General features: G+C 52.4%; 1 protein-coding gene across 1 annotated transcript in view; it reads right to left on the minus strand.

Moving 5' to 3' along the window:
* Window positions 1-71: 71 nt before the first annotated feature.
* TNPO3 (transportin 3) overlaps window positions 72-22,967 on the minus strand; it is a gene marked incomplete at its 3' end in the record, with an annotated part of 42,967 nt that continues 20,071 nt past the window's right edge. The window contains exons 5-22 of the mRNA XM_081212194.1: window positions 22,025-22,168; window positions 20,643-20,818; window positions 19,148-19,286; window positions 18,222-18,368; window positions 17,982-18,089; window positions 16,982-17,073; window positions 15,628-15,767; window positions 13,308-13,499; window positions 12,633-12,724; window positions 11,744-11,820; window positions 10,192-10,276; window positions 9,181-9,321; window positions 6,872-6,988; window positions 5,206-5,300; window positions 4,633-4,789; window positions 3,305-3,472; window positions 1,839-2,028; window positions 72-199 (exon numbers count right to left, since the gene is read on the minus strand). Coding sequence (XP_081068320.1) covers window positions 72-199; window positions 1,839-2,028; window positions 3,305-3,472; window positions 4,633-4,789; window positions 5,206-5,300; window positions 6,872-6,988; window positions 9,181-9,321; window positions 10,192-10,276; window positions 11,744-11,820; window positions 12,633-12,724; window positions 13,308-13,499; window positions 15,628-15,767; window positions 16,982-17,073; window positions 17,982-18,089; window positions 18,222-18,368; window positions 19,148-19,286; window positions 20,643-20,818; window positions 22,025-22,168 — 2,388 coding nt within the window. The remainder of the gene's footprint in view (window positions 200-1,838; window positions 2,029-3,304; window positions 3,473-4,632; window positions 4,790-5,205; window positions 5,301-6,871; window positions 6,989-9,180; window positions 9,322-10,191; window positions 10,277-11,743; window positions 11,821-12,632; window positions 12,725-13,307; window positions 13,500-15,627; window positions 15,768-16,981; window positions 17,074-17,981; window positions 18,090-18,221; window positions 18,369-19,147; window positions 19,287-20,642; window positions 20,819-22,024; window positions 22,169-22,967) is intronic.

Below are 22,967 nucleotides of genomic sequence, written 5' to 3' on the forward strand. Positions count from 1 at the left end.
TACCACGGGATCCCCAAACACCAGGTCACCCTGCCCTCTGCCCACCAGGCTCTTGTTGATCAAGCAAAGGTTCACAGCAGCCCTGCATAAATCGCCTGCCCCAGCTGGAGGAGGCCCTGAATGCCGTGGGGTGGAAGGAAAGCCCCGCAGGCAGGCAGGCTGGGGTGGCACTTGGGTGCCGAGACGTTTGCCAAACTGCCTGGCAAGGCGTGGCATGGAGGAACAGGCCAGGGCTTGCTTCAGCACACACACACCCAGCGAAGGGGAAGGAGCCCTGGCAAAGCCGCAGGGCCTCAGAAGCAGATGGGGCTGGGCATGGGCCTGCCCGAGCCAGTCACCCTGCGCTGGCAAAGGGCGCAGGACTGGGGCCAAGCAGCCTTGCGGTTTCCCCCTCCCAAAAGCCGCACAACGGGACTGGCAGGACCAGAAAAACCTGACTGGCAACCAGGAAGAGAGAGAGAGAGAGAAATCCCAGCCGAGGGACACACCGACCCCGCAATCTCCTGGCAAAGAAGGGTTTCCCTCCACAGTTGGCACATAAAGAGGGGCAGCAAAGATGCTCCTAGCATGAAAAGCTTTTTTAAAAAAACCTTTTTAACAGACATAACACACACACACACACAAATTGAGATAGGGGACCCAGTGAAGCCCCCCGACTCTCACAATCGCCAATGAAATGAATGGCTCGTGATCCACACAAGGATAATAGTTTCATAAAGCCAGTGAGCGAGTTGGAAGGTGCCTGTCCAACTGGTTGATATCCCAAAAAGCTCAACAACTCTGATTGATCTCGCACCCTAAAACAAGCTCAACAACTTTGACTCACCCCCCTACCAAAAAAAGCTCAACAACTCTATTTCAACTAGGGCCAGGGCCTTTTCGGTACTGGCCCTGATCTGGTGGAACGCTCTGTCACAAGAGACTAGGGCCCTGTGGGACTTGACATCTTTCCGCAGGGCCTGCAAGACAGAGCTGTTCCGCCTGGCCTTTGGTTTGGACTCAGTCTGACCCTTATGTTTCCCTCCCCTTATGGTTTTGATCTATGGGCAACTATTAAAATGAGGCTGCATTTTAACTTGTATTTTAACGCATATTTTAATAAACTGGTTTGTTTGTTTGTTTGTGTGTCCCCCCCACACACACACTATGTTTTATTGTAATTTTATTGCTGTTAGCTGCCCTGAGCCCGGCTCTGGCCAGGGAGGGCGGGGTATAAATAAATAAATTATCATCATCATCATTATTATTATTATCTGTATAGTTCAAGCTATGGTTTTCCCAGTAGTGATGTATGGAAGTGTGAGCTGGACCATAAAGAAGGCTGATCGCCAAAGAATGGATACTTTTGAATTCTGGTGCTGGAGGAGACTCTTGAGAGTCCCATGGACTGCAAGAAGATCAAACCTCTCCATTCTGAAGGAAATCAGCCCTGAGTGCTCACTGGAAGGACAGATCCTGAAACTGAGGCTCCGATACTTTGGCCACCTCATGAGAAGAGAAGACTCCCTGGAAAAGACCCTGATGTTGGGAAAGATGGAGGGCACAAGGAGAAGGGGTGACGATAGAGGACGAGATGGCGGGACAGTGTTCTCGAAGCTACCAGCATGAGTTTGACCAAACTGCGGGAGGCAGTGGAAGACAGGAGGGCCTGGTGTGCTCTGGTCCAGGGGGTCACGAAGAGGCGGACACGACTAAGCGACTAAACAACAACAATTATTGTTGTTATTATTATTAATAGTGGGAGTAGATCGCAGTCTCTTGGAAGCTGGACACCCCTGATCTAGTCCAAGGAATCTTGTTGCCTCTGATCACACACACACACACACACACACACACACACTTACCCCTGGTACCCCCGCCTGACCAGTCGCCCCACCCAGCTCCCCCCGAACACAGCCCTGAAGACCACACTGACCTCGTGACCTGCTTGTGGAAGTCTGTCAGCTGCTTGTGCGTCACCTGCACGGCTCCCCCCGATGTTTCCTTTGGTAAGCCCTTCAGCGAGTTCTCCAGCCAGCGGCAGAAGGTCTGTGGCAGCCAGAGAGGAGAGCGGAGAGAAAGGAAAGGGGAAAGGAGTGACTCCCAAGACAAGACCCTCCCAAGACTCCGCAGCAACACACAAAGCCTCAGGGGTTAGAGCACCTGCCTGGAGTGCAGAAGGCGCCAAGCTCCATCCCCGAGTCCCCCGCCTGGAACCGCTGGAGAAATCCCTGCCGGCCAGCGCAGGCCAGTGGATCCCCAACCTTTTGGGGCCACCCCACACCCCTTGGTTCCGTAAACTCATCACCAGTGCCCCCCCAACTTACAAAAGGTAAAAGTAAAGGGACCCCTGACTATTAGGTCCCGTTGTGACCGACTCTGGGGATGCGGCGCTCATCTTGCTTTACTGGCCAAGGGAGCCGGCGTACAGCTTCCGGGTCATGTGGCCAGCATGACTAAGCCACTTCTAGCGAACCAGAGCAGCGCATGGAAACACCGTTTACCTTCCCACCAGAGTGGTACCTATTTATTTACTTGCACTTTGACATGCTTTTGAACTGCTAGGTTGGCAGGAGCTGGGACCGAGCAAGGGGAGCTCACCCCACCACAGGGATTCGAACCGCCGACCTTCTGATCGGCAAGCCCTAGGCTCTGTGGTTTAATGCACAGCGCTGCCCGCATCCCTTGAGACTCCTTAAAGTAAAGGTAAAGGGACCTCTGACCATTAGGTCCCAGTCGTGGCCAACTCTGGGGTTGCGGCGCTCATCTCGCTTTACTGGCCGAGGGAGCCGGCGTACAGCCTCCATGTCATGTGGCCAGCATGACTAAGCCACTTCTGGCAAACCAGAGGAGCGCACGGAAACGCCGTTTACCTTCCCACCGGAGTGGTACCTATTTATCTACTTGCACTTTTGACGTGCTTTTGAACTGCTAGGTTGGCAGGAGCAGGGACCGAGCAACTGGAGCTCACCCCGTCGCGGGGATTCAAACTGCCGACCTTCTAATCGGCAAGTCCTAGGCTCTGTGGTTTAACCCACAGCGCCACCCGCATCCACCTTACAAAAAGCATGATGCAAAAGAGCAGTTGGCATGACCCGCCAAGGAAGAAGATATACGATTCGGTAAGGACTGGCTGCATGTTTGTTCAAAACCCAATTTAAATGCAGTTGATCCAACAAAACTGGACTTGGTCTAGCTTTTCAAAGTCCGGTTGTGTCAAGCTAGCGCCCAGAGGGAGGGCAGTGGCGGCTGTCCTGCCAAAAGCAGGCTGGGCACGTCCAGTGGTCTCCCCACCCGGAAGGCCCAGTCCCAGCTTCCTCCTTACCGGCCTGTCGACCTGCATGATCTCCCACAGCACCTCGGCCACGTCCGGCAGGGTGTAAGGCGGCAGGCAGAAGCAGCTGGTGTGCAAGAGTTGGCTCACAAGCTGTTGTCCCAGCTGCGTCATCACCTGCGCAATCAGCTCCTTCCGCGCCTCAAAGTTCTCTTCGTGCTGCGGGGACAGAGAGAGAGAGAGGGGCGCACTTGCGGGCGGCCCTCGGAGCTGCAGGGAGCTTCCCACCCAAACCATGGGCCGCTCTTGTTGCAGGAATTTATGTATAGGTTGGGGGGGGTTGCCCCTCCAGCAGATATCACGCACATGCATCCCACTACCAAAATCAGCACCATCACTTTTGTGACTTTTGTGATTTGTCCCCACAAAACACTTCATCACAGTTTCTTCCTATCTATTCAAAGGGCCTTTGCTGCACGATACCAAATGTAGGAATTCACTGATAAATGTCTCTATGTACTGGCTCACTGGGAAAACTTCAGAAATTCATATGGACATGTGAGCTCAGCTACTCAGCAGCCCCTCTGCCTGAGTGATAATCCCTGGCACCCTGAGACCTGAGTGCCAGACAGGTAGCCATTCCTGAAATAACAAACCCAGATGAAGACAAAAGGGTGGGATGAACTTGGCTGGGAAACAGGGAAATGTAAATATCTCTTTTGTTACACTTGATGGGTGTTTGGTGGGGGGCAAGGGGAACCATGGGGCAGAGTCCAGGATGCTCAGATTACTGCCACCAGACCTCCCCTTTCATGATGTAACCATGATGTAGTTTGGGGGGTGTATAACATGGGGATGAGCAGCTAATAAAAGTTTGGGTTCTCTTTTGTTCGGGGCTTCCATCTTGTTTCACCTTGTGGCAGGTGGGAGTCCTGTCGCAACAGTCTTCAATAAGGACCAAGCCTACTGGCTGCTGTTTTGCTCTGGGATTCCTGGCTGGTGTCCTTGTTTTTTGTCCAAGGGAGCCCTCAGATTTCTCCGTTAACATGCTCGACACCCTGCTTCTGCTCCAGAGGGAGAGATCATCCTCATTCCCCCCCTTCTCTGGGGGGGCAGGCAACCTTGGAGTCCCCCCATCCTACCCACAGTCAGGTGGCCTGCAAATCAGGTCTCTCCCTCCTTTCAAAGGACTCTGCTTTTCTCCTTGGGCTAAACTTTGCCCTTGCTCTGATTAACCCTCAGGTGGAGCTCCCCTCAATCTCTGCGATGTTCCATTGTTATAATGGAAAACTTAATAAAAATGATTTATTTTTTTTTAAAAAAAAGCTGTATGTCGTGGCACCCTGCGTTAACGCGCGACCCCGGCGCCCGCCACTCACGTCGTTGGACACTCCCGTGTGGACGAGGTCACGCAAGAACTTCATGACGCTGCAGTTGGCATCGCGGTGGTCCAGGGTGGTGGCAGCGATGGCCCATTGCAAGATGGGGAGAATCACCTGGCTGCGCAGGAGGGTGATGGGGCTGCGCTGGATGAACCTGCGAGGGAGAGGCAGCATCGGACGGTTAGGACCCCGGCGGCCGGTGAGAAAAAAGAAACCCCTCCTGCGTGTCAATGCCTGATAAAAGCTCTTCAGATCTGGGTCCTAGGCACCCCCAGCCCCATTCCTGATTAGGGTCCCTTCCTGTCCCGAGGGCAGCGCAGCCGCAACGATAGCGGCCCTCTGTTTTTTGCAACCTCTTTCCTCCAAGGTTCAGGAATACTGTCCTTTACGAGAGACACTGCCAGGGATTTGTGCTCCAGTGGGGCTCTCGGGGGGGGGGGTAAGAGACTGAGGTTCAGTCCCTGCTGGGATTTGGAACTAATCAGACCGAAAAAACCTGCTTTGGATGGGAAGTTCCAAGGCTGGCCTGGAAGCAAGGCAGCCAGGAGCCAAGCACAGGGTGTGGGGTACCTGGTTGCCAGCCGGAAGAGGTCGTCCACAGTGTCTGGGTGGTTCTGGAGGCCATTGGGTTGCTCGATGAGCCTGAATGTGGGCACGCACAGAGCCTGGAAGGGCAGAAGGAAGCCTTTAGCAGTTAGGTAAAGGTAAAGGGACCCTTACCATTAGGTCCAGTTGCAGACGACTCTGGGGTGTACAGACCTGGGCGGGAACTAGCTTATTGCATAAAAGTAAGGTAAAGGTAAGGGACGTGGGTGGCGCTGTGGGTTAAATGACAGAGCCTAGGACTTGCTGATCAGAAGGTCAGCAGTTCGAATCCCTGCAACGGGGTGAGTTGCCGTTGCTTGGACCTTGCTGGTCAGGGGTCCCTTTACCTTTACATTTAAGGTAAAGGTAAAGGGACCCTTGACCATTAGGTCCAGTCACAGCCGACTCTGGCGTTGTGGCGCTCATCTCGCTTTATTGGCCGAGGGAGCCGGCGTACAGCTTCCGGGTCATGAGGCCAGCATGACTAAGCCGCTTCTGGCGAACCAGAGCAGCGCACGGAAACGCTGTTTACCTTCCCGCCGGAGCTGTACCTATTTATCTACTTGCACTGGTGTGCTTTGGAACTGCTAGGTTGGCAGGAGCTGGGACCGAGCAGCGGGAGCTCACCCATTGCGGGGATTCAAACCACCAACCTTCTGATCGGCAAGGCCTAGGCTCTGTGGTTTAACCCACAGCGCCACCCACGTCCCTCTAAATGCATGCCCCCTGTAATACAAATATATGGGGCCGGCAGCCATGTTTGGAACAACGGGCGCAGTTTCTGCCAACCTTTTTCAGAAAGGGCATCCAAGGCTACAAAGGACTAAAACATTCTTGGAGGTCCCTGCCAACGCTGCAATGCAATGTTGGAATTATTTATTATTATTATTATTATTATTATTATTATTATTATTATTATTATTATTATGCTAGTAGCTTTGCAAGTAGTTTTGTAAGGTGAATTATTTGAAATATTGCCAAAAAAAAGACAATGAGGTGAATTATTAGTAAGTGACAAAGAAGGGAAAATCATCAAAGCATTGACAGAAGTCCAAAAATATTGTATAAAATGAGAAGCTATGTTGCATGAATGCTGGAATTAATATGTTAAAAAAATTAATAAAATGCATTAAAAAAGGAATTATTATTATTATTTGAATTTATATACCGCCCTATACCGGGGGGGGGGGGGGTCTCAGAGCAGTTCACAGAATAAAATCAAGATACAAAACCACAAAATACCTAATAAAAACAAAACCAACCCAATAGCCACCACCACCCCCGAAAAACACATGGGCGTGGGATGTAAATGGGATCAACCCAAGGCCTGGTTAAAAAGGAACGTTTTTGCCTGGCGCCCAAAGGTGTATAAGTAAGGCGCCAGGCGAACTTCCCTGGGGAGAGCATTCCAGAGACGGGGAGCCACTGCAGAGAAGGCCCCGTTCTCGTGTTGCCGTCCTTGCATTCCTTCCCCAAAGGTTACGTTCAAAGGGAATCTGGAGGGAACGCCTCTGAGCATGGGCAGAGCTCGTCGGGCCAGGACAGGTGCGGCTGTTTCGCAGCACGCGTTCGGACCAAGACCAGGAAAGGGCCTCCCCTGGCCAGGACGGGTCCCAGCGAAGCCGCGAGGAAGCCCTGGGGGCCAACTTACCTGCAACATATCGAGCAGCCCCTGGCGACAGCCCTCCTCCATTCCGTACTCATCCACAAGTATGCTGCCCAGGTAGAGGAAGCAGGAGTGCTGGTGCTCCTGGTAGACACTCACCATCTGGCGGAGGGGCAGGGGGGAGAGAGAGAAGCAGAGGTCAGTGAATGGGGAGGATGCTTGGGCCAAAGCAGCAGCCCAGCGGACCGGGGGGAGCTGCTTTCTATCTACACTTCGACAGAAGGTTCCAAGGCAAGAGACAGCGGTAAGAAAACAGGTGGCATTTTAAACAGTTTAAACCAGGGGTCCCCATACGAAGGCCCGCGGGCCGGATAAGGCCCAAAGGATTCGTTTATCCGGCCCGCGGCAACCCCCGCCGCCTGCTTTCACCGGCACTCCGCGGCTGCCCACTTCCGGGCCGGAAGAGCACCGGAAATAGCTTGTGCGCATGCGCAAGCGTTATTTGCACATGCGCAAGCGTTATTTCCAGTGCACATCCGGGTCGAAGGAGGCCCATGCACATGCGCACAAGCTATTTCCGGTGCTCCTCTGGCCCGGAGGTGCGCCAGAAATAGCATGTGTGCACGCGTATGGGCATGCGCCCGCAGGGCCATCAGTGCTGGAGACACCGGCCTGAGGAGTGGTAAGTTTGCTGACCCCTGGTTTAAAGCACTCACAAGGAGAACACCAGGGTGGGTTCAAAAACATCTATCCAAGGTGCCCAAAGGGACTGAGAAGAAGCAGCAGCGCATATTCAGCAGGTGCTGATCTGCATTGGCTCCCAGTATGTTTCTGAGCACAATTCAAAGTGTTGGTGTTGACCTTTAAAGCCCTAAATGGCCTTGGCCCAGTATACCTGAAGGAGCGTGTCCACCCCCATTGTTCTGCCCAGACACTGAGGTCCAGCGCGAGGGCCTTCTGGCGGTTCCCTCATTGCGAGAAGCAAAGCTACAGGGAACCAGGCAGAGGGCCTTCTCGGTAGTGGCACCCGCCCTGTGGAACGCCCTCCCATCAGATGTCAAAGAGATAAAGCACTACCTGACATTTAGAAGACATCTGAAGGCAGCCCTGTTCAGGGAAGCTTTTAATGTGTGCTATTTTAATGTATTTTTAATCTTTGTTGGAAGCTGCCTTGAGTGGTTGGGGAAACCCAGCCAGATGGGCGGGGTAGAAATAAAATAATAATAATAATAATAATAATAATAATAATAATAATAATAATAATAATAATAATAATAATAATAATTATTATTATTATTATTATTATTATTATTATTATTATTATTATTTCCCTGCTATGAGTGTGCTGGGGACTCTCAGTTGATAAGAGCATGAGACTCTTAATCAGAGTGTCGTAGATTCCTGCACTGCATGGGCACTTCCAATCCTATGATTCTCCTTCCTTAGACGTTTCTGGCCAACTGGCAGGGTTTTAACCTTTAAAGCCCCATATGGCCTAGGACCCTTGTACCTACGGGACCGCCTCTCCTGGTATGTCCCATGGAGGATCTTACGGTCTTCAAACAAAATCACCTTGGAGGTTCCGGGCCACAGGGAGGTTGGGCTGGCCTCAACCAGAGCCAGGGCTTTTTCGGCCATGGCCCCGACCTGGTGGAACGCTCCGTCACAAGAGACTAGAGCCCTGCGGAACTGGACATCTTTCCGCAGGGCTTGCAAGACAGAGCTGTTCCACCAGGTCTTTGGTCAAGTCACAGTCTGAGCCCCTCCTTTGGTAACCCTGTGGCCCAATGGTTGCCATTAGTTTGATTCTGAATTGATTTTAGAATGAATTTATTTTAGAATGCTCTGTTACTTTTATTGTTGTTAGCCGCTCTGAGCCCGGCTTTGCCTGGGGAGGGCGGGATATAAATTAAATAAAATCATCATCATCATCCTCCTCCTCCTGCCTTTTCCTCCCATGCTTCACCCTCCCTACAACGACCCTGTGAGGTAGGTTAGGAGGCTGTGACTGATGCCCAGGTCACCCGGTGAGATTCCTGATCTCCCAAGGTCCTAGTGTGACACTCTCACCACCCCACCCCACTGTCTGCCCAAAGTCCTTCTGCTGTGGGGCAGCTCTGTAAATTACGTAGGTAAATAGGGGAAAGAAAAATGATTTTTAAATGAATTGATTTTAGAATGCTGTGTTACTTTTATTGTTGTTAGTCGCTCTGAGCCCGGCTACAGCTGGGGAGGGTGGGATAGAAATAAAAAAATATTATTATTATTCCTTTAGGGATTCCTGCAAGGCAGCGGGTCGGTCTTCATGGCCCCCTGGGGTCCCTTTCCGAGGCCATAGTTCTACGGGCGTTTACCTGGGTGACCAGAGGCTGCAGGAGGGCCGCCGAGCCTTTCCCCACGCAGCGGACAGCGAAGCGCAGGCACCGGCAGCAGCGCTCCACGATGCGGTTATCGGCACGATGCTTGTTCAGGGTCTCTGACAGGACTGGCCAGATCTGGGCGGAGGAAGGAGAGCGGTTATGGAGGGTTTCCTTTACATCGAATGGGGTTGGCAGGCCTGGCCTCCTCTCCCTGGAAACCTAATCCCACCGGCAGCAGCCGGAGCGGCACATTCCACAAGGTCAGCACTAGCAGGGAGAAAGGGGCCAGGCCCCAGTCTGCAAAAGTATTCAGGCCGCGGGGCTTTGCTTATCTGGCCATCTGCGGAAGGACTAGGATCGTGAAAGCCCGACTGGGGGGGTGGTGTGGGGCCAGGGCAGTGGGCCAAGGCCCCAGTGCTGCAAAGGGTGGGCCGTGGGGTCAAATGCGCACACAGAGCGCCGGGACAGCGTGATGGCAAAAGTCTGGGGCTGGGAATCCGTTCAGTCCCCAGTTTAAATATCACCATCGATTCATTAGGTAAAGCCTTGTTTCCATGCCCCACCATCTGGGGAGAAAACTGACCTCCCCTTTACAGGGGTTGTTGTAAGGATTACAGAGGCAATGTACGTGAAGTATTAGGACTACAGAGGTAATGTACGTGAAGCATAAGGATTACAGAGATAATGTATGTGGATCCTGAAGAACATGATAAAAATATACATGACATTATTATTACATACAGTCACCCACCCCTTATCATGGAGGGCACCACAGAACAGGGGAAATGAGTAAGTAAAGCCCTCGGCTACCTCCCAACCCCACCCCTTGGCGTTGCTCCATCCGGGGTGAGGAGGAGACAAGGTCAACTGGAATCCAAGCTCCACCTGTGCAATCACGGCTGAAGTGTGCCACAGAGGGCAAGCCCACATGGGTGACCCGGGCAAGTAAGCCAAGCCGCTTCACCAGTCGCCCTCTGGAGTGAGCAGGGGGGCTTCTCCACCTACCTCCTGGATGACTTCTCCACCTACCTCCTGGATGACTTTTTGGCACGGGTGGGTCTGTCCATTTTCTACAATAGGATTGGTATGCCTGCGGGGAAAGAGACGGAGGGATGGAAGGGAATTCGTGGGCGAGCTAGGCTGGAGAGGCAGGTACCAGCTTCTCCTCCACTGGCAATGCTTAACGGGACAATTGCCCCAGGGAAGGAGGACTGCAAAGACACAGTCCCCGCCTTCCAAAAAAAGCAAACCGGCAGAGATCTGAGAGACGTGCGGCTGACATGTTGGCCCATCCAGAAACCTCAAGAGGTGGGGAAAGGGCCCCTTGCAGATCTAACTGCACCCCCAAAAGGCAAGACCTTAGGGTGGAGTTGGACAGAATCAACTGCCAGGAACCAAGTGCAGGGGAAGGAAAACACAAAAGTACTTGGATATGTGGAGAGCAGGAAGACCAACCACCTTTGGACAAAGGCTGAGAACAGATTGCTGCTTCCCAAATCAGGCTAACGGCAACAGATTTAAAGTCAGAGAAGCAAAAACAGAGCTGCAGAGTTGGGAGACAAGGCTGGATGAGGAGAGGCCCTTGTAGATTTAGCCAGCAGCACAGCAGGAGAGAACAGGCATTTTACACACCCGGCAAACTTCTCTCTGCTATCCTAATGGTGCCCTTTTAGCTGCTATGGCTTCTGCCAAATGATCCCAGGGACTGCCATTTGGCACACCCAGAATTCTCCCAGAGATCCCTATGTGGGCCTCTTTGTTGCTCCCCATCCCGGTCCGGAAATAAATGGGTTCATGTGGGGAAAGGTAAAGGTAAAGAGACCCCTGACCATTAGGTCCAGTCGTGGACGACTCTGGGGTTGCGGCACTCATCTCTCTCTATAGGCCGAGGGAGCCGGCGTTTGTCCGCAGACAGTTTTTCCGGGTCATGTGGCCAGCATGACTAAGCCGCTTCTGGTGAACCAGAGCAGCGCACGGAAACGCCATTTACCTTCCCACCAGAGTGGTACCTATTTATCTACTTGCACTGGCGTGCTTTTGAACTGTTAGGTTGGCAGGAGCAGGGACTGAACAACAGGAGCTCACCCCGTCGCAGGGAATCGAACTGCCAACCTTACGATCGGCAAGCCCTAGGTTCTGTGGTTTTAAGACTACAGCACCACCCGCGTCCCTTTCACGGGGAGAAGGGAGCGGCTATTAAACTAGCTGAAGCTCTGTTGTGCGGCTCTTCCCAAAGGAGCCTGGACAGAAGGATAAGAGAGGAGGGAAGATGTGGGGGGAGAAGGAGGGAGGAGGCAAGCAGAGAGCAGAAGACCGAAGTGGGAGGCGGAGGAGCGTTATCTGGGACTCTCCCCCAACTACCACAAATTCACTTCCCGACCACAGAATTTCAGCTCCGTTGGTGCAGGAGTCGAGCGAGTGTCCAGGAGATCCTGATCGAAGACGTCCAGAGGAAGATGCACCCGCTGTTTCGGATGATCAGCCTGATGGTTATTGTCGCCCCCCGCCCCAACCCCATGGGTATGGGGAGAGACCCTGGTCCCCCAAAGCTTCTTACCTAAATATAACAGCAAGGCGATCTAGGGGCACAGTGGGGTCAGAGGAGAGGCCATTGCTCGGCTCCTGAGAGAGCAGCTGGGGAAAAGAGAAGACACACAAGACGGCTCAGGGAGGGACGCGGGACTCCCCTTCCTCAAGGAGGGTGGCCAAGAAAATGTTGCCTTGTTGCCAGCACTTGGGGAGGGGGTCTCCATGTTCAAGCCGCAGGTTGGGAAGACCACTGGTGGGCACCGAGAGTGCCAGCGGCAGTTCCTGAGCCAACCCCTCGCCCCGATTGTGTGGCTGATAATTTGAGGCTCGACTCAGGGGTGGCTGGGAGTGACACGCTTTATTAAATGGGGCTGGCATTTCCAGAGGCAACCCAAGACGACCACCACTTCTATGGCTTAATTTGTTACCCAAACGTCATCAGCAGATCCGGCTTAAAATTCAGTTATTAAAAACGTTTGGAAAAAACCAAACTATAGTCAAAAGGACAGGCAGGGAGTCCTGAAAACCACGTATCTCAGGTGTCAGGGTCAATGGACAGAGGTGCGTCTTCGGAGAATGTCGGAAGCTGAGCCATGAAGGCACCAGGAACACCTCTGTGGGGATTTCCACATCTTATGGGGCTGCTACAGAGAAGGCCGCCTCCTAGGCCACACCGACCCCCCAACTACCCAGAGGGCCCCCTTTGCTAATCCTAACACCCAAGAGGGTGTGTAGGGAAAGAGATGGTCTTTTGGGACAAGGCTTACCCCCTTTGAGCAAAACAAGCAAAATGTGTGCTTTTTAAAAGAGCTTCACTTTCTTCAAAACAACGAGGGCTTGCTTCCAAGTCCTCCTTTACCAGTTTTTGTCCCAAAGCTCAAAAACCCTCCCTCCCTCCAGGTAAAGCGGCCTCGTACCTTTTTCAGAGCCATCACCTGAACAGCACAAAGTTCGCTGAGACACGCAGAGATCTTCTCCAGCGGGAGCCTAGCCAGCACCAAGGCAGTCCCTGAAGAAGAAGGGGAGAGGCGGGCACTTCATAAACCAAACCAGCCCAGGGACCAAACGGCCGAACTGACAGCAGCCCTCTGGGGTCTCCCATTTCCCCCTGAGAACCAGTGTGACGTAGTGGCAAATGGGGAGGACTAGGATGGAGAGGGGAGACCAAAGTTCAAATCCAGGACTAGGAGTGGGGAGATTGGTTTCCTGATTCCGGAAGGCCTGTAGCTCAGGGGTAGAGAACGCACCTTGCATGCTGAAAAGTCACAGATTTAATCTCCAGGTCAGAGTGGGAGAGACCTTGGCCAGAAACCCTGGAGAGCAGCTGCCAGCCAGTGTGGACAACACTAAGGTGTACTCTGCACTTAGCAAAACACTGTCGCCCCTCTCTGCTTGTAGAAGACAAGCATGTCAGCGAGGAGGCTACGCTGTGCCAGTATTCCTGGCATGCTAGCTTTCCCGAGGCAAGGGGCCTTCAAAATATGCTGTGCTGTTGCAGGAGGACACCAAAGACGTGGTCCAGAGAAGCGTTCTCTCCTCCCCTGTGGGGCTGCCCCCCCCCCCGCCACTGCTATCACAGGAGGAGAACGTACCTTTCAGGAGCCCCACAGCTGCTTCGGGCGAGAGCATGAAGGAGTCCAGGGAGCGGGCGATTTCCAGCAAGCCGCTGAAGTGCTGGGCCATGTGGTCGCGGCAGACGGAGCAGATGTTGTGAATGGCTTTGGCCGCCACCGAAGCCAAGGACTTCTCACAGAGGCCTTTCATCAGGTAGCCAAGCACAGGATCTGTTGCAGGGAGAGAGGGCAGCAGCAGAGGGAGAACGAATGAACATATTTCTTCTATTATTAGTATTATTTCCACCCTACATCCAAAGATCACAGGGCAGTTCACAACATTGCAGGGCCGGCAAGACAGAGCTGTTCCACCTGGCCTTTGGTTTGGACTCAGTCTGACCCTTATGTTTTCCCTCCCATTATGGTTTCGGGCTACTTTTAAAATGAGGCTGCATTTTAAATTGCATTTTAACCTGTAAATTGGTTTTTCCCCCCTATTATGTTTTTACTGTAATTTTACTGGTGTTAGCCGCCCTGAGCCCGGCTCTGGCCAGGGAGAGCAGGGAATAAATAAAATTTATTATTATTATTATTACTATTGTTATTAAAATACAAAATGAGAACACAAAATGCATAATAAAACAAAAACCAACTGATAACACTCCCACTGCCCAACATACCAACTGTGTCCAGGGCAGCTGTCTACCAGCTCTATCTGGTACGCTGGTTGAGACCCTATCTGCCTGCGGACTGTCTCGCCAGAGTGGTGCATGCTCTCGTTATCTCCCGCTTGGACTACTGCAATGCGATCTACGTGGGGCTACCTTTGAAGGTGACTCGGAAACAACAACCAGCATACCGTATTTTTCGCCCCATAAGACGCACTTTTTCCCCTCCCAAAATGAAGGGGAAATCGGGGTGCGTCTTATGGGGCGAATGCCTGCAAGCCTCGCGCGCCCGGCAGGAGGTCCCACCGGGTGCGCGAGGCTTGGGGCGGCAGCCTGTCGCCCGAAGCACGGGGAGCCCTCGGGAGGGCTCCCCCTGCTTCGGGCGAGTGTCTGCAAGCCTCGCGCACCCGGCAGGAGGTCCCACCGGGTGCGCGAGGCTTGGGGCGGCAGCGGACTGCTTGCGCGCACCTAGAAGCTGGGGCGCGCTGAGCTCAGCACGCTCCAAGCTCCTGGTGTAGCGCAGTGATCCGCTAGCCCTGGGAGAGCCCCGCGGCTCTCCCAAGACTAGCGGACTGCTTGCGCGCACGCAGAAGCTTGGGGCGCGCTGAGCTCAGCACGCCCCAAGCTCCTGGTGTAGCGCAGCGATCCGCTAGCCCTGGGAGAGCCCCGCGGCTCTCCCAGGGCTAGCGGACTGCTTGCCGGCACGCAGAAGCTTGGGGCGCGCTGACCTCAGCTCGCCCCAAGCTTCTGGATTAGCGCAGGGGTCCGCTAGCCCTGGGAGAGGCACCCGGCTCTCCCACGCTAGCGGAGACCTTGCCGGCACGCAGAAGCTTGGGGCGCGCTGAGCTCCGCACGCCCCAAGCTCCTGGTGTAGCGCAGCGCACCTGGGGGGGAAAATAATTTTTTTTCCCTTTATTTCCCCCCCAAAAATCTAGGTGCGTCTTATGGGCCGGTGCGTCTTATGGGGCGAAAAATACGGTATTTCTTGCTTTATAAGACGCACTTTCCCCCTCCTAAAAAGGGGAAATGTGTGTGCGTCTTATGGAGCGAATGCAGGCGGGAGGCTCTGCTCAGCACTCCCTTTAAAGAGCCGCGTGGAGCGTGTGTGCGGCTCTTGGGGGCTTTTCCCCAAGGAGGGAGACGGGCTGCCCTTCTCCCTCTTTGGGGGAAAGCCCCCAAGAGGGAACCCCCCGCACACACGCTCCGCGCGCTCTTTAAAGGGAGCGCGGCTCTTGGGGGAGCCTTAGCCGTGCACAGCCTCTCCCGGGCAGGGGATGAAGGCTCCCCTTGCCCAGGAGAGGTTGTGCGCGGCTAAGCAAGAAGCCAGGACAGCCAGCGGGATTGGGAGAGGCTGCGTGCGGCTATCCCATAAGCCAGGACAGCAAGTGGGATCGCAGTGCAGCAATCCCGCTTGCTGTCCTGGCTTCTGGGATTCAGAATTATTTTTTTCTTGTTTTCCTCTTCCAAAAACTAGGTGCGTCTTATAGAGCGAAAAATACGGTAATCCAGAATGCGGCAGCTAGACTGGTGACTGGGAGCGGCTGCCGAGACCATATAACACCGGTCCTGAAAGACCTACATTGGCTCCCAGTATGTTTCCAAGCACAATTCAAAATGTCTCTATCCCCATCGTCCAGCCCTGATGCTGAGGCCCAGCTCTGAGGGCCTTCTGGCGGATCCCTCGCACTCACCAAGGAAATGGGGGTTCCTGTCCACAACTTCGCTCATTTCGCCAACCAGCTCGATGCTAGTGTAGCGGACGGCCGTGTGCACCGATTCAGGCAGGCGTACCACCCCTTCCAGCACCTCCACCAGCGTTGGGTTGTTCTCCCTGAGGGCAGGAAACGGCAATTACGCCACAGCAACAACAAAAACAAAGCTCTGCAAGCAGCTAGTCCATAACGGGGCCTGAGCGGAGAGCCTCACTTCCGCAAAGAGGGCAGAAAGTGCCAGCAAAAAGAAAGGTTTCACATCTCTAGTCCTCGCTGCGGAGAGTGCAGTGAATTGGTTTGTGCCAACCTGAACTTTTCCTACCCACTTGTACTTTAAAGAAGAATGGGAACTTTTTACAAACTATTTAAAAAGACAACAAAATGAACTGGACTCCTGGGCAGGTTTCGAATACAGGGGTACCTCTGAATGCGAACGGAATCCGTTCCAGAGCCCCGTTCGCATCCAGAAGCGACCGCAACCTGTGTCCGCACGTGTCACGATTCGCATGATGTCATTTTTATTGTCTGCACATGCGCGAGTGGCAAAACCCGGAAGTAACGCGCTCCGTTACTTCTGGGTCGACAAAGCGCGCAACCCGAAAATACTTATCCCGAAGCTACTTCAACCTGAGGTATGACTGTAAACATGCACAGATTTATTGATAGTTAATATAAAGTAAAGGTGACCGACTCTGGGGTTGTGGCGCTCATCTCGCTTTATTGGCCGCCGAGGGAGCCGGCGTACAGCTTCGTGTCATGTGGCCAGCATGACTAAGCCGCTTCTGGTGAACCAGAGCAGCGCACGGAAACGCTGTTTACCTTCCCGCCAGAGCGGTACCTATTTATCTACTTGCACTTTGACATGCTTTCGAACTGCTAGGTTGGCAGGAGCAGGGACTGAGCAACGGGAGCTCACCCCGTCGCGGGGATTCGAACCATCGACCTTCTGATCAGCAACCCTTAGGCTCTATGGTTTAACCCACAGCGCCACCCGCGTCCCTAGGTTAATATAGTGGATAGATAATATAAGGATGTATACAATTTTACAATATGCAGAGAACAATATGAGTTGAGAAATCAGAGAGAGGAGCTGAGGGAAGTCTTGGGGGGTGGCGAAATAAAGAAGATGATTTGTTTTGATAATTTGTTATGTTGATATTTTAATTAAAAATTTTTTTAAAAAAAACGAGCTTTTTCTATGGTTTATTACAGTAGATCATGGCATGAGTTTGACCCAAAGGCCACTGGCTGGTGACTAGGATACACACACAAATGCAAAAAGGAATTCATGGTCCGTGTCCACCCCCTCCAGGACGGTGCTGGCGGTACTCACTGGTCAACGCTCTTGGCTATCGAGGCCATGATGAAGAGTACAGCTTCCGTTACTTCCCACGGAGGATTGCCCTCTTTCAGGGTAGCATACAGCTGTGAAGAAGAAAAATACAAGAATTAAGTATTCAGGGACACGAGCTTTTTCGTTGGATGCACTTTAAACATAAAGTCACTGTTAGGGTGGACTTTCCGGCCAGTTCGAAAGAGGAGCAGATCGAGGGTTTTGGACCTCAAGGGCAGCAAAGAATTAATGCAGTCAAAGTGGATGCGTGACTGCGGAAAACAGAAGGGTAAATGGCTTTTAAGAGGGCCCCAGGGACCAACATAAGGCATGCCAGTGAAAATGGGTTGTACTTTGTAAAAAAAATTATTTAGCAGGATGTATATGCTGCTCAATCGAAATAATCTCCTTTAGCCATTGGTTCCCAAACCTTTTATCTCATGGATCACTTGGGAATCGCTAACTGTCTTGGCAAACCACTTAATAATTTTTCTGCCACTGTAGCAATTGTAATGTGCTGTGTTGTGTGGTTTTGTATTTTTACACACACCATGAACCCCTGAACGAAGCTCAGAGACCACTGATGGTCTGCAGATCAGAGTTGGGGAACCCCTGCTCAAGGAAATTTACATAAAACACTATAAAGCAGTCACTGAAAATGGCAATAAAGGCAGACTTGAAAAAGAGCGGAAATCATTAAGATTATGAAATAAACCGCATTGGGTCGGAATCAACTACAGAGTTGTATTAGCTCAGCAAAAGGACTCCTGCCCCCCTTCTTCCTCAAATCTGCTCTGGAGGACTGGGAGAACCCCACAGATCAGCAACCATGGAACCTTGAATTCCACCCTTTAAAAATAAATAACAAGCTTTACAAAAGCAGGAATTAACGTGCGGACATGCACTGGGAAGCGAAGCCCTTTCAACTCCTCCACCCTCAAAAGCCAGGAGACGCCAGCGGCATTTCGGACCACACCGGGCCAAGCTGTTCCCCTCTCACCTGGGCAAAACACTCCACAGAGCCAACCAGGAAGATCAAGTCTTTCACGAGGTCTGACACTCTCATCCGGAACTCTCCAAAGTCGTCCGTCTCCTCGGGGATTCCTTCCTAGCACAGGAAAACAAAGGAGGGAAGAGGGAGGGAGGGAGCGTAAATAACTACTAGCAGCTCCCCTCCTGTGGGTCAAGTACAAAGGAGGCGCAGGGGTGTTTGGGGGCCAGGAAGGAGAGGCGGACGTACGTGGTCTGGATCCAGCTGGCAGTGCCGAGCCAGGGCGTGAAGGAGCCTCTGGATGTAGGCCTTGAAGATGCTGTGGATGACAACGTCCTCCGTCTTGTACAGGTGCTCCCCCAGGCGGTACCAGAAGTTGAAGGAAATCTCCACCACCTGTCATGGGCAGGAGACCCATTTATTTATTATTTATTTCCTAGCATTTTTTTTTTAAAAAAACTTTTCTTTAAATTTATCATCATCATCATCGTACCCCCAGCCACTCTGGGCGGCTCAAAGCATATATAAAAACAAAGTAAAATATCAAAAATTAAAAACTGCCAGATACAGAGCTGCCTTCAGATGTCTTCTAAAAGTTATGTAGTTCTTTATCTCCTTGACGTCTGAAGGTGCCATGACCGAGAAGGTCCTCTTGCCTGGTTCCCTGTAATGTCGCTTCTTGCAGGGAGGGAACCACCAGAAGGCCCTTGGAGCCTCATTTGTTTGTTTGTTTTAGTATGGGGTGAGCTCCCACTGTTCAGTCCCAGCTCCTGCCCACCTAGCAGTTTGAAAGCACGTCAAAGTGCAAGTAGATAAATAGGTACCGCTCCAGCGGGAAGGTAAACGGCGTTTCCATGTGCTGCTCTGGTTCGCCAGAAGCGGCTTAGTCATGCTGGCCACATGACCCGGAAGCTGTACGCTGGCTCCCTCGGCCAGTAAAGCGAGATGAGCGCTGCAACCCCAGAGTCGTCCGCGACTGGACCTAGCGGTCAGGGGTCCCTTTACCTTTTCCATACCAAAATCAGAAGACCCTTTTAAACTGTTCCTCCCTATCTCTCTGTGTGCAACACAGCATCACCCAGCGTCCTCCCGTTGCCTGAATGGCCCGCCCTGCAGGTGCCTCCACCATGCCAACAACCCGGAAATTGAAGGGGCAGGAGGGGCGGCCTTCCTACCTCGTACTGCGGGTGACCCGCGCATATCAAGAGCAGTTCTATTGTCCGCAGGTCCCCCAGGCCTTGGCCTGGGGTGCAGACAATCTTATCCAGAAAGGTCTCGCACAGTTCCGTGAAGATCCGGCAGTAGTTGAGAACTCTGAAGGGGGGAAAATGAGGGGTAAGCAGTGCTCCAAGTCAGCAAGTCACAGCCTTTGCCATGGAAATGCCCATCTCAGGCAGGAAGGGCAACAGGGCAACGTCATTCATTGCCCCCCTCCCCATATTTACCACTGTCTCCTGCTGGCTGCCACAGCCCCCCACCCGCCCAATGGGAAGAGGAACAAGCTCTGCAGGAGAGACCCCGGTCTGCATGCAAGCCTTTGGCAACTCCAATTTAGAGGAAAGGCGGGTAAGAGGTGCCAAGTTAGAAGTTTATAAACTTAAGCATGGCACAGAGGAAGCGGATAGAGAAAAGGTTTTGTCCCTCTCTCCGAATTCAGGACAGGTAAAAAGAAGTAGTTCTTCACATAGCACATAGTTACAGCTTGAGAGTGTTAAATATCTAGACAGACACTAGAATGATGTAGTTTTTAAAAAGCCAGAGTTAGAGATGGGAAGGCCGGGGGGGGGAATTGGGGGGGACTGGAAACCAAGTTTTTTCTGTTTTTTTCCAAATGACCTTGGGAAAAAACCTGTTTTCCCCCCCAATTTTTCTGGTTTTCCCCATCTCTAGCCAGAGCGTACATTTCTTAACAGGAATAATAATAATTTATTATAATAATTTATTATTTATACCCCACCCATCCGGCTGGGTTTCCCCAGCCACTCTGGGCGGCTCCCAGAAGAATATTAAAATATAATTATTCCTCCAGTATTAAAAGCTTCCCCTAAACAGGGCTGCCTTCAGATATCCTCTAAAAGTCCGATAGTTGTTTATTTCTTTGACATCTGGTGGAAGGGTGTTCCACAGGGCGGGCGCCACCACCGAGAAGGCCCTCTGCCTGGTTCCCTGTAACTTCGCTGACAGTGCAGAGACAGATTGCCCTTTCCAGGGTGGGAATTCTTGCTTGAAACTTTGCTCAGGATCCTAGGACACAGACAGCTAGTTCCATATGGCCAGGGGGGGATTTGGGTGTGTGTTAATAAATAAGGATGATTGAAAGGCTTAAAAAATAACAACAGCGCTCATGAATTAGCTAAAGGCAGTGTACAAATTAAAACCACAGCCCACGTTTGAAAGAAAACTTTCAGAAGCAGACAGTGGAGAGCAGGAGAGGACAGAGCAGGTGTACTGTTCCAAGTCCCAAATCCAAATGAGAACACTTCTTTGGGTTGCTAAAACCTCTGTGTGTGTGTGTGTGTGTGTGTGTGTGTGTGTGTGTGCATGTTTAAAACACAATACAACTGAAAACTGGAAGCAGAAATCCAGCACAGATGTGCCTTCGATCTTTCCTCTCCTGAACCTGCCGTGCACAGACCACTCTCCCCGTAAACGGTTACTCCGGCAACTCACTTGTCCAAATCCTCGCGAGCCACGGCCATGTGGTAGGCTGCCTCAAGGGTCAGGACCCCCTGGAAGAGCTGCAGGGCCAGGGGCAGGTTGGTCTCCACGTTCTCAATGGCGTAGAGCGCGGAGCAGACGCAGTCGGAGGCAGCTTCATGCAGGTTCGTCGACGTCTTGTCCTGTTGCTGAAAGGCACCGGGGAGGGGGAACTGGGCTTAATCCTCTGCTGCAGGGATCTCATCCAGACTGTGCCCACCACCCCACCCCAGCACAGAGAGAGAAGGGCGGGTTATGCACACTATCCTTCCACGAGGACTCCTGTGTAACCTCTGTGTAGCCTACGAACAGATATACGGAACGCAGAAACGACCCGAGACCACCTGCTCAAACAGGGGTCCGAAAAGCAAGAATGCAAGAAGGGTAGAGGGCAGCATCAGACGACAACCAAGGAACAAGCAAAGTGAGGCAAATGTGGTACAGGATACAGAGGGTGGAAGACGCAAGTCTTGGGGGGGAAGAAGAAGAGGAGTTTGGATTTGATATCCCGCTTTATCACTACCCGAAGGAGTCTCAAAGCGGCTAACATTCTCCTTTCCCTTCCTCCCCCACAACAAACACTCTGTGAGGTGAGTGAGGCTGAGAGACTTCAGAGAAGTGTGACTGGCCCAAGGTCACCCAGCAGCTGCATGTGGAGGAGCAGAGACACGAACCCGGTTCACCAGATTACGAGTCCACCCCTCTTAACCACTACACCACACTGGGAAAGGGAAAGGCCTGACAGATCAAAGGAAAGTGATGGAACTCTTTCAAAAACAGCCTTCAGCCAACCCAGGACCTGTTTTGGACTGCAAAGTCGATCAGCCCCAGCCAGGACAGTTCTTTACTATAAAAGCACTCCCACCCTTGAAGGAGATTCCCCCCCCCGACCCCCACTTCTGCATCAAACAGAGCAGAGACAGTGGGCTGGAGGAGGAGAACACTGCTTTTTCCATCAGACATGGTTTGACTGCAGGAGGCACTGCCAGCTCTTTTCTGCAGTGCACATGCTCTGGTGGGCAGGTAGCCCCCTACTTCCCAGTAGAGGGTGGGACTAAACAGCCTTTGGGTTCTTTCCATCGATTCCACTGCAGAGGGAGTCCCCTCTTGTTCTGTGAACATGCAGTGAGCTGCAAGCAGGCACAGAAACAGAGAAAGAGAGCACTATGCACACATCAGGACATTTCAGTCGCTGACTATCCTAGCATAAGACTGGGCCGCTCTCCCTTCAAGATCTGCCCAGATGAAGCCTTTGCAGCAACCAAGGCTGCACTGAAGGCCTCCCCGATGCCACTGTCCCCTGACATGGTGCCAGGCTGCCCTCTGCGAGAGAGGAGGGACCCTGGAAAACTCACCAGAACCTCAAAGAGCAGCGACAGCAACTTGCTGTTGGCCATGAAGGTGCTGTCGAGGACGCCCAGGTTGAACCAGCTGCCCAGGCAGCGGAAGATCTTAATCAGCATCTTCTCGTCGTTGCCCGCCTTCTCCACACAGGTCATCTGCAGGGAAGAAAGGGAAATTGGGAGAGGGGGCTAGGGAGACCTCGCAGTGGTGTTGATAGCGCTCAGCACATCCCCAACAATGCAATCTGTGCATGTGTGAGTGCCTGCAATCTGCAGCTCACATGCAGGTGCCCTCCAGCTGTTTTGCAGTAGGGCTAGCTGTGCTGGCTGATGGCAGCTGCATGCCAAAAGGGGCCTTATGGTCTGTGTGTGTGGTTTGGGAGCTGCACGGTCAGGGGAAAAACAACGCTGTCCAGGGTTGTAAAGACTGCAGAGAGAATAATTGGGTGCCCTCTTCCCACCTTGGATCAAATCTATGCTGTCAGGTGCCATAGGAAAGCGGCAGAGATAGTGCAGGATAGTTTGCACCCCGGAAATGATCTCTTTCAGCTTCTGCCTTCTGGAAGAAGGTCCAGGGTTATAAAGACCAGGACTAGCCGCTTGAGAAACAGTTTCTACGCAAATGCAATTCTGGTTCTAAACGCAGCATAAGGGGTCTCTATAGTATAGTGTATTTTAAAATGGGGTTTCATAGTTTTTAGGGGGGTTTGAATGTTTTATGTAGTTTTTCAATTTCATTGTTCTGCGTGGGACAATGACAATAAAGATATCATATATCATGCATCGTAAAAGGCCTGCTCTTTGCCAGCGCTTGCCCCTCCCTGGGCGGCCTTCCGAGAAGGGGGGGTGGGTCTGAATTCTGTCTAACGTAACATCTCTCAAGGTTGCCAGCCCCTATTTCAGTGACGGCAGAGACAGAAAAGCAGCCAAGGTCTGAAGTGGGATCCACAGAGGG

This window comes from Podarcis bocagei, assembly GCF_964188305.1.
Source record: "Podarcis bocagei genome assembly, chromosome: 10".
In the NCBI taxonomy this organism is placed as follows: Eukaryota; Metazoa; Chordata; class Lepidosauria; order Squamata; family Lacertidae; genus Podarcis; species Podarcis bocagei.